At 42.3% G+C, this 11,529-nt stretch overlaps 1 protein-coding gene across 1 annotated transcript; it reads left to right on the top strand.

Annotated features, from left to right (window-relative positions):
* Positions 1-3,629: 3,629 nt before the first annotated feature.
* On the top strand, positions 3,630-11,179 carry POLR2M (RNA polymerase II subunit M). Its single transcript, XM_019732239.2, has 4 exons — positions 3,630-3,893; positions 5,649-6,296; positions 8,782-8,986; positions 10,787-11,179. The coding sequence occupies exons 1-4, from the start codon at positions 3,781-3,783 to the stop codon at positions 10,931-10,933; spliced, it is 1,113 nt and encodes a 370-aa protein (XP_019587798.2). The 5' UTR covers positions 3,630-3,780; the 3' UTR covers positions 10,934-11,179.
* Positions 11,180-11,529: the final 350 nt, after the last annotated feature.

Here is an 11,529-nt window from a genome sequence, read left to right as displayed (position 1 = left end):
GATAACTAATGCAAGAATTTACTTTTCGTGTGGAGTACATGTTCTTTACAGCTTGAATCCTTGAGTAGCTGAGGAAAACCTTTTGTTGCAGTGGGGTCACAGTGAAATACAAAGAAGGGAAATGTGACATTTTGTAGAAGTATAGAATTTTAGAGCTGGGAGGGAAATGAAGAATTTGTGAATTCCTCAGCACAAAACTTCCTCCGAAGGTTTCTGTTTCTAATTTCTGGGTAGAGACATGTTATCCCTCTTACTATCCCTTCCATTTTTTTGTCTTCCTCTTTACCAGTTCCTTTCCTTTCTCTCTCCTTTTTTTTTTTTTTTTCCACTTTGTTTATCTCATATCCAGTTCCAACTCCCTGTTACCTTCCTTACTTTCTCTTCCCTAACTTGCCAGGCTCCTGTCAGTTATTTGTGAAGTTCTGCACTGACGGACAGATAGAAAAGGCAGCAGGATGAAGTAGGGATAGTTCCCAGTGCTCTGTTCATCTGAGAAAGCAGTGAGTGAAAGGAGTGACTGGAAGAGGAGGTTTGGTAAATGGTACACAGATGCCAGCCATTACTGTTTAATAAAGTCTTAGGCTACCATTCTTTATTAAGTTTCCAGTAGCTATGGCTGCTATGGTTTGTTTGAAAGTTCAGCATGTTCCACTCCCAAATGGATGTTTAAAAAACACACAAAAGAAAATAGAATTTTCTTCGAATTTGTTTACGACCCTTGGTTCCCATCTCTTGTCCATGTGGCCAGCACGTAGCACGGGCAGACCAAAAGGTAGCCTTCCCTCTCCTCAGTCGGCTCTATCACCTTGAAGTCCAGACATCAATCAAGCCTTGATTTTCCTAACACATTAGTGCTATTGGCCTCTCTTATTAGTCAGGGTTCTTCAAAGAAAAAGATCCAATAGGATGTGTCTATGCGTGTGTGTGTATAATCATATGAGTCAATTTCTTAAAATACATCTTCATTTTAAGGACTTGGTTCATGTGATTATCACTGCAGGATAGACCAGCAGGCTGGAGATCCAGGGGAGAACCACTGTTGCAGTGCAAGTATGAAGACTGTCTGCTGGCAGAATTCCTTCTGTTCGTGGGAGGTCAGCCTCTGTTGTAGTAAAGGCTTAACTGATTGGACGAGGTCCACCTACATTATGGAGGGTAATCTACTTTACTGAAAGTCCACTGATTTGAATGTAAATCTCATCCAAAAAATATCCTCACGGAAACACCTAGACTGTTTGGCCAAATATCTGGGCACTGTGACCTAGGCAAATTGACATGTAAGATTAACCATCACAGACTCCTTTGCTGATAATCATTGTTCCTAATGAACCTGTCTGGTTGTGATATCTGCCTATCCTCTCCTTTAAATTCTCTTGGGATGAACCTCCCACTAACCATTATTCTGCTGTCCAAGTTCCGGCTACTTGGCAGGAATCAGGCTAAATTTTTCATTTACACTTGCCTCACGTCACAGCTACTATGACCACACACTACTGCCACTCTGGTCATTTCTAATCAGAGAGCCCGGGCATGCTTCTGCCTGGCCCCCTGTGGTACTCCCTTCCTACCCTCCAATGATCCCAACATGGTGGCAAGAGCACCTCTGAATGCTGAGAGGCCCAACAAGTGTGGAATCAAACACGTCCAGTCTTTACTACATTGATTTTGGTGTTTCCCACATCAGTATCCAAGTGAGGAAAGCAAAATTAGATATTTTTAAGGGCAGCTTAGGCTACAGGCAGGAAGATCTTTTAGGAGCTATTATAATAGTTCACTCAAGGGCTTGGACAAAGACAATGGAGGCAACAATGGGTGTATGGGGACGTGCTGAAAGGGTGGCAAGAGGGAGAGTGTACAGAAAAGAAGGTACTTGGGCTGTAGGATTTCGTAATCAGTTAGGTTGAGGGAAAAAGAATAGTCAGGTATGAATACCTAGTTTCTTGTTTGGACAACTATGTGGATGGTCTTGCCATTAAACAGTGAGAATTTTAAAAAGAGTGGGTTAGGGGAGGAAATTTTTAGTTTTGAACAAGTTGAAACTGAGAAATCTTTGGGATATCCAGGTGGTAAGGTCCTTACCCTGACTCTAATTCTAGCCCCAGAACAAATTCTCCAGATTTGAAACTCCTGGAGAGATTGGTAACATGGAATTCATGGTATGAGTGAGTTTTGAGAAAGTGGTCAACAGGGTCAGATGCAGCAAGGAGAAAGACTAAAATCTGCTCCTTGGGTTTGGCAACCAGGAGAGGGTTCATGGCACTGGTGAGAGTGGTGAAGATATGCCGGAGAGTAAGTCTTTCAGAAGAGAGGGGCACTTTTTACAGCTTTATTGGGGGGTATAACTGACATGCTATAGACATTGGACATATTTTAAATATACAATGCAATAAATTGTGACTAGCTAAGTCAAAGGCCTTACTCAAGTATTTATTTAGCTAGGGCTGGAGCAGGTTATTGAAGTCCTTGAAAGCAGGGTTTAAGTTGAGAATTTTTATACATTAGCTAATCTCATCAGAACGGACTAGATTGGGAGGACACAGAAATGGCTTCAGCCATGCTCCCTGAAGTAGCTTCAGATTTTTTTCTAGAGCGTGTCTAATTAGGAGGGATTGCTTTTGTCTATTATAGCACCTTACATAGAATTGAGAAAATTAAAATTTCCATATCAGAGAATGGGGAGGCAGCGTTGGAAGTTATGGGGGCATTCAAACCTCCCAATTGATATCTACTGTGTCTCTTTCATGCTTCTTCCTTTTTACTTTGGGACACAGCTCTGGTAGCTTAACTATAAAGAACAGGTTAGAGCTGGGTGTGATGCTCATTACGCTGCCTTCCTCTTCTCAACAGCCTTAAAAAAAACTTTTCAACAATTTTAAACACTTGGAAATAGGCATAAAGTGAAAACGGAGACTTACAAATTGGTGTCGCAAAAAGAGCAGCTGGGCATTTGAATTCGAATTCTAGTGTTGTCACTTAACTAGTGTTGTACGCTGGGAATATTTACTTCAGTTTCTGTGCCTTTGTTTTTCTATAGGCACAATCTGAAATTGTGAAAGAGAGGTTCTCAAGCCAGACATCAACTATCTTGCAATGCCTGAGGTAGTACTGCCCATGGCTAAAGTCCTGCTCCAAATGCCTGCCCCATTAAGGAACGCTGATGGTCCCTAAGGGTCTTTTCAACTTTAACTTTTGAAGACGTCTCAGCCTTGGGTAAGGAGGCGCCACATCATAGACCAGGGCCTCCCAAGCCTCATCCTGCACATGACCCCAGCCTCTCACCAAAGGCTAACTCGTCATTCAGGTTTCCACTTACATTTCACTTCTTAGAAACACCTTCCTTGGTCCTCACACTAATCTTACTATTAATATTGTTTTATTATGACTTGATTAATGTCTGCCCCCTCCACCAATCGGTAAACTCCCTAATAGCAGGGGTTGTGGCTATTTGTTGAGGTCACGGTGGCACTCAGTAAATACTTTTTAAATCAACAAATGGGGGGATGAACAGAGAAATGACAAACGGCGCGAACGCACGCCCCACGGGGCGTGACGTCATCCCCCGTAACTTCCGCTCCTCCGGGCGCCCACTTCGCCTTGTCCGTGTTTATTTCCGGCGTTTCAATAAAGCTCGATTCGGCTCGAAGAAGACCTGTCCTTCCGGGAAAATGGCGGCTCCCGCTCGTGCTCCGCAGTCCCCGCCGGCCGCAGATCCGGTGCTCGCAGCGGGAGCTGCCGAGGAAGCCGAGTGCCCGCCGCCTCGCCAGCCTCAGCCCCCGCAGAATGTCCTCGCAGCCCCGCGGCTTCGAGCCCCAAGCTCCCGAGGGCTTGGGGCAGCGGAGTTTGGCGGAGCTGCGGGAGATGTTGAAGCGCCAGGAGAGACTTTTGCGCAACGAGTAAGCTGGGGTCCCGCCGAGTCACCGCCAGGCGCCTTCGGTTCAGGTTCCCAGGGACGCACCTCTCCCTTCCCCCACCCCGTTCCCTTCGCTGGAAGGTGACCTTGTCTCACAAAGCTCCGTGCCAGCCCCGCGGGCGAGCGGACGGCCTACAGCCGCAAAGCCGTGCGCGTCCTGGCCTGGCGCGCACCGCCTGTGGGGGCGGCTCGGCGCGGAACGGCGTTGCCGTGTATCAGCTCTTCTTAGCTCCTCGCTGGTGTATTGACTCAGCTACCGTGTCGGTTCCCTGAAGGGAGGGTCTGTACCTAGATCCTTTTGTTCCCCACCCCACCCCCCATATCGTGCCCAAAACATCCTGTCAGTTTCATCCCTAGGTACTATTTTTACAGGAACCGTTGGAAATGGAAAGAGGGGGATTGAGGAGTGGTTTGTTAGGCAGAGAAAGTTGAACTTTCATTCAGTTGGCAGACAGTGCGTTTTAGCTGGGAAACGATACAATGAAAGTGATTTTTTTTTTTTTAGGAAGCCTAATTTAGCAGCTTGGTGCAAGATGCTTTGAAGAAATAAGAGGCAGAAGACAGTAGGAGGATATTTTCAAAGAGTTTGCCAACAAGGAGTTTGTAAGAAAGTGAACTATGAAAGGAGTTGAGTTGGGGGCACTTCATCAGACTTGGAATAATTTGAATAGGTTGTTGACAGGTGGCTGAGTATTGCTGCCTGTATGGAGAACTATTAATCACAGGAAAGTTGGGGGAGGGGAATAGATTCCAGGTTGACTTTACTTAGGGCGTGCTGAGTTGAAGGGAGAGTTAATTGTATCTAGTTAAAAGCTGGAGAAGTGGTCGTGAGGCTCCAGAGAGGAGACAGCTGGGAAAATAGAGGAATCTCAACTGGAGGGGATGTTAATAGTTGAAATTGTGGGAATGAAAGTAGTGTCGGAGAAAGAATAGAGGGCCTGACATGTAACCTTCCCTCCCCATTGTATGGCAAAAGACAGGGAAATCAGAAAAGGAACTCTGTCCCTCAGCAAAAAGGACAAATGATCACTTGGAGGCTTCCTAGTAAAAACAAATATTTTAACTTTGTGAGAATGGATTTTTAATTTGTACCAGTGAATTAACTTTTGGTGTCAGGACTCCTTTCTATGTGTAAGTCTTATTGAGTATTCTAAAGCATTCTTGTTTTATGTGTGTTATATCTGTGGACATTTGTTAATGTATTAGGAATTACAAGTGAGAAATCGTAAGCACAAGAAAACACAAGTTCATACATTCTGTTAGCCAGCAGAGCAATGGTAATCACATGTCCTGTGGCCTCAGGAAAACTCCACAGTACCCATGTGAGAAAAGGAGAGTGAAAATGGTAAATAGTGTCTTAGTATTACTGTGAAAATACTTTTGACCTTACAGATCTATTCACCTCCTCTCCCCAGGAAGGCCTTAGAGATCATACGTTAAAAACTGGTGACTTTTGGGATGTCTCACATGAGTGTTATATGCTTAAAATACTTTTGCTGAAATTCTAATTAGATGAGACAAATGAGGCATATTCCCTATTCTTCCTTGATCCCCTTGTTTTGGGGGGGGGGGTATTTGGATAATGACTGTCTTATTTCATTCATGTTTTGGGGCAGTTGGAAATCAGATTTTTGACTTACAGATTGATTTTTCTCCCTTTGAAGATAGTGCTTTGTCATTATAGCTCAAGTTTAAAAACATGGCTCTAATGTATATGTGTTTTTTTTCCATTTGACAGAAAATTCATTTGCAAATTGCCCGACAAAGGTAAAAAGATCTTAGACTCTGTTGCCAAACTGAAAGCTGCCATTGCAGAACGTGAAGAAGTCATGGGAAAAAGTGAACTGTTTCATCCTGTTAGTTTAGACTGTAAACTAAGGCAAAAAGCAATTGCCATTGTTGAGATGGACACGGATAAATTCCAGAATTCTGACCAGATACTTGATACTTCATCACTAGTTCCTGGCTGTTCCTCTGTAGATAACATCGCATCATCTGAAACAACCTCACAACAACAAGGACTTGTATCTTCTACCCAGAAAGGCGATGAAGAGGCCCCAGAGTTGGGGTACACAGTGAACAAGTGCCCAGCCTCCAGCGACAGAGCCAGTGCACCTTCCTTATCCGAAGCTAGTGGGCATCTCCCTCAGCATCGAGTGTCAAGTCGAGCAGAAGATAATTCTAGCAGCTCTGACGGCTTGTTTATTGATAGGTTACAAAGGATCACAATTACAGACCCAGGTGAACACCACTCAGAAGAAAACCGGAGTACTGAGAACTTGACAGGCCTTAGTAGTGAGACGCAGAAGAAGCCTCATTACATGGAAGTGCTAGATATGCGAGCCAAATACCCAGTGCCCTCGCCACATAAATTTAAAACCAATGTGTAAGTACCATCAAAAAACAGTCCAGTGACAGGAACATACTATTTGTTAAACTCAAAAAATTGGGAGAATGCTTTAAGTTCAGTGGACTTCGTGTGAGAACTACTTGTAGTGAGGAATGAGCATATTGTGGAAACAGTGAGACCAGCCTGACTAGAATGGAGGAGTCATGTTGAAAAATACTTTAATATTTAGCCAAATAATTGAAAAGGTTTTAAATAGCAGGTGGAGTATTAAACTTCAGGACACTTACTCAGTATTTCATAATAAACACAGAGAATTTACTGTGACTCCTTTTTTCCAGAACCATTTTCAGGTATGCAGTTCCCGCTTTGATTAGACTGTCAGCCAAGGAAAAGGAATTGTAGGAGCCGGTAGACTTTCGCAGCAAAAAATATTTGTGTGCTCACTTTTTGTGTAAGCAGCAGGTGCTACGGTGACACAGAAATAAAGATTCTGCTCAACGAGTTTAGGTTCTAGATCAGGACGTAAGGCTTACATACACACTTAGAAGAACATTAAACTACATAGTAACAACTTTGGGGTAAGGGAGCCGAGTAGGGGTTAAAATAACTGAAAACAGATTGCGGGAGGAGGGGCAAACTAACCCTGCTTCTAAATTCCTTTTCACAGTTTTTTTCTGTTATCTCCTGTAAAAGATAAACTCTTTGAAGAGAAAAGGATGTTATGTACTTATTTGCAAATGTAACATTCAAATCAGGTACCTGCCCCAATTTACTAGGATGTAAATAGATTAAGGAGGATGTAACATCAGATACAAAGTTGAACCACCGCTGCCTTTGAAAAACTGAAAATCTCATTAAAAATACCTAAAACCATTTTTTAAAATTATTATAAAGAGACTTTAAAGTTTAATCCTACCCCACCATTATTTTTAACCTCAAAACATTCTATTTTTCTATCTAGAAAATCAGGATTATATTACATTAATTTTTAGTTAGGAATATAAACTAATCTTTGATTACATAACCTCATTTTGTGTGCAGCGAGATATATTTCCTCACTACTGGAAAGACAGAAGACCAGAAGCATTGTCTAGTCAGTAAATACCCTGATCCCAGTTTTGTATTGTAGTTACTTAGCTGGAAGAGGGAGGGGTGTAAGGGAATAGCAGTGAGGGCTACCAAAGGTGAAGGAAGTTGAAGAGAAAGGGCTCAGGGAATCCTGGGCCTTGACAGTCAGTAGGCCATAGGCCAGTGGGGATTGAGGGGCCCCAGGCATGAGCCCCTTGGAGATTGGAAAGTGGGGTAAGGTAGTGTCCTTTGGCTCCTTTTCTGCTCTTCCTTTGACCTCCTACATGGTCTTCTGGCTCCATTACCACTTGGATGCTGGAAGCTGCCCCTCACCTACCTCTAGCTCAGGTCTTTCTAGAACTTCAGACTTGCACGGCCAGTTACCTATGTAACATGACCATGTGGGTGTCTGTGGCACCTTGGGTTTATCATGTATGAAGTAGAACTCATTTCTTCCCACACAACTTTTTCCCATGTTCCTTAATTTAATAGTGCCCCCTCCTCGTTTTTTTCCCCCCAAGATGTCTTCCGTTTTCCTCATCTCCATATCTGTTATCCATGAAGACCTAAATAATATATTCCTGGACCTTCATCTCTAATCATTTTTATCTTCATCCTCTCTCCTAAGGAAAGACTGTCATCCCTCTCTTGGGCTGTAACTGGTCTGTTCCGGCCTCTGGTCTTTACCAGTCCATCTTCTCCACTGCAGCCAGAGTGAAATTTGTAAAATGCAAATCTGAACCTGTTACATAGAATAGAACTCTCCACTGTGGTCTGGACCCAGCCTGCTTCCCAGGCTTATCTTGCTGCCTTTTCTGTACTCTCCGCCTCTTGCACTTCCTGTGTGCTGCAGCTAAGTGCCCCTCACTCCCTGCTGGGGTGCCCTTCTCCCCTCCTTTACATGGTGAGCACTTACTCCAAGACTCCTCAGACCTCTCTCTCTTGAAGCTTTTCTGACAACCTCCCTGTGTCCTGTTAAAACTGGCCATTTCCTTCTTTATGTTCCTGTGTATTATGTATAGATGTGTATCACAGTACCTATGGTAAATTGCACTGAAACTTGACAAGTTTATTTCTCTCTACTGGACAGAAAGCCCCTATGCAATTTTTTTTATTTTTATGAAAAGATAGCTTCAGTTCAATTACGAGGTTTGAAGAGAGAAGGAAAATGCCAAGATCCTATCTCTCTATAGTCTATTAACTGTTAAAGCAATGAATTAATTGTCAAAATACATTCCAAAAAGGTGCTAATTTAAATACTCCTGTTTATTTTAAGTAAATATTTTAAAAAGGTAGATATTTATCTACCAATGTAAATATCAGTAAGTGGCTTACTATGACCTTTGTAAAACAATTGCTAAAATTAGAGGCCGCTGTCGTGTTTGTGAATGTTGTAAATGTGTATCTATAAAAAGAAAGTAGTCTGATGGTATAACGTAAGTTTTTCCTTCAGGTTACCTTCACGACAAAATGATCCACCTGGTCATCAGGAAAGAAGAGCATCTCCTGTTTCCTCAGAGGAAAGGCGGCGCAGGGATAAGCAGCATCTTGATGACATCACAGCAGCTCGGCTTCTGCCCCTTCACCACATGCCTGCACAGCTGCTCTCCATAGAAGAATCTTTGGCACTTCAGAAACAGCAGAAACAGAGTTATGAGGTATTTAAGAGTATGAATTGTTTCTTGTCTGTATGTTAGATGCTGCTTACGTAAGTCAGAGTTTACTCCAGGTAGTTGGAGGATGGAAAACAAAAGGGATGAGGTGTTAGAAAAATGGTCATTTGATGCCATTAGCTCAGACTTGGGCCTCTAGTTTTCCGTCTTTCCTGCTAGAACTGCAGGAAACAGCTGGAGATGATCATAGCTACCTGCAACGTCACTCTGGTATTTACCAGGGAGCGGGAGGAGACGACTGCAAAATTTCACATCCTTAAAGCCCATGCTTTTAATATAGTAGTAGTGTTGCTTCCTGTCTTCCACCTTGTAAAACTCATAAGAGAGCTTCTCAGTGGTGGAATCTAACTGAGAACCCTGCAAAGAGAATGAAAGAAATGTGGTTTCCAGCTTCCATCTCCTGCAATACGTGAGAATATAAAAGTGGTGGGCGAGCAGTGTTGTGTTGCCAACAGACATTTGGACACTAAGCTTAAAAGCCTAATCTGCCAGTCCTTGTGAAGATAGAAGAATCTCCTACTTTTAGTGACTTAAGTTTATGTAGCACTTTTTCTTCATAGATCTGTGTGTTCTGCATAGAACTTGAAACATGTATATTGACAATTTGTGCACAGAATAACCAGATGGGAGGAAATAAGTGTGAGAGCCATAGCAAGGAAAAAAAAGGGCCCAATATACTCAGATAGCAATAATTTGAGCCTCCAGGAAAACAGCAGCCTGACTTCCCGATATGCTTAGCTGGATTTTAATCAGGTACTGTACACCAGTTAATACAAAACCAGGCTGTTATGCTGCTTTAGCTTTTTATAAAAGCTCAGTTGGCATGGATTGGCATTTTTAACGCACTCCTTTTGAAAGATATTTTTCTTCCTCTCAGTGCATTAAAATTATTGCCTACTTTCAGCTACAGCGTTGAGGAATTGTTGTTCAAATTGTCTTAAATGCCTGCCCTGAGACATTTTTAGGTTGAATTATACCCTCAGATTGAAGTTGGCTTCCATGGCAGTGTAGTAATAGTAGCTCCCACTTCAGTCTCCCTCTTCAGTCTTGCCACCCCATAATATTCACAGCCTGAGGGAAAGGACATAAAGAAGTTCAAATGGTATGGGAGGAAGCATGACAAAAGTAAAGAGCCAAATTAGGATGAGCATTGCCACTGCCATCAGTCAGTGGTGATGTCCTTGCGTGTATATAAGCACATTGCCAGCATCTGAAATTTGCTTGGACTTTTTGTTGCATAGTAATTTCCATGGGACTTTATTTGGAGAAGGGTAGTCAGCTTTTTAGTACTAATTTTTTGATTTTCATTGTAGCACTGAAATGTTACTCTTAAGCCTAGAAGCCATGGTTTAATCGAGGAAAGATGATTCTGGCAGTTGGAGAAGCAGCACAGCATTAGTGGTTTTTGACATTTGATAGCTCAGATTGTTCTGTGAGTTTGTATATACACATGCGTGTACCCACATATTTAAAAATCTATCCATGTTTATAAGTATTGTAGTGCTAAGCTGATTCCTCTGTTGCTCATGTAGAGGTGGGACATTTCCATGTACTGTTTATTAATGCACGTCTGTAACTACAACGAGCAGGCTGGTAGCTCCCACCAGCATGAGGAGCGATGGTATCTGGCAGGCGCGACCGTCAGGCTCGTCACACTGCTGTAGCGAGCGCTGAGAGGGGTGGTTTGCCCCTTTATTTCTGATTCTGTTTAAATGACTTCCCAGCGAAAAATGGTAGGGAAAAGATGTGAATGTGTAACTTTTTGCTTTACATTTTATTTTAAAGGAGATGCAAGCCAAGCTCGCAGCACAAAAGTTAGCTGAAAGACTGAATATTAAAATGCAGAGCTATAATCCAGAAGGGGAGGCTTCAAGAAAATACCGAGAAGTAAGGGATGAAGATGACGACAAGGCCTCTGACGATGAGTTCTGAAGATGAGCCTTGGGATGGTCTCCTAACTCTGCCTGTTCAGATGTCATTGTCTTACATCAGTCTTTCTAACAAGTATCAAGATCAGTATCAGGCATTGTTGTGGGAAAGAGTTTTATAAAGTTACACAAAGGTAGCTGTAAAAATAGCTCAGTATGTCTTTCAGAAGATAACTTTCACATGTTTGAAAAATTTTAATGTTTGAATATTGTGTTTAACCACAGTGTATTAAAGTTTTGCAGTATGTTGTGTGTCGTCTGATATTTTAGTACATAATAGAGCACATTTTTTTTCTCTAAGCCAAATGAAAGCAGGTGACTGCTTTTTTCCTTATTCTTGCCTCTATCAAATAGCATTTATTTCATGCCTTTCAGTGAAATATTTAGTTGTCCCGGGTATCACCTAAAATGAAATAGGAGGATACACTTCCCACTTTCTTTGAGTAATGAAGGGAGCAGTCTAAAGAATTTTATGCACGTTTGCATGGGGTTATTGGATGTGAAATACTTAGGACACTCATAGAAAATGCTTAAATGTTTATTTCCTTCTTCTGTCTTCCCTTGGAAGAATGTTATCTTTCTTCCGATTATGAATAAGGA

The sequence above is a fragment of the Rhinolophus sinicus genome, linkage group LG03, assembly GCF_036562045.2.
Source record: "Rhinolophus sinicus isolate RSC01 linkage group LG03, ASM3656204v1, whole genome shotgun sequence".
Classification (NCBI taxonomy): domain Eukaryota; kingdom Metazoa; phylum Chordata; class Mammalia; order Chiroptera; family Rhinolophidae; genus Rhinolophus; species Rhinolophus sinicus.
The sequence above is the reverse complement of the archived record's forward strand: the minus strand, read 5'-3'. Positions and strand labels throughout refer to the sequence as shown.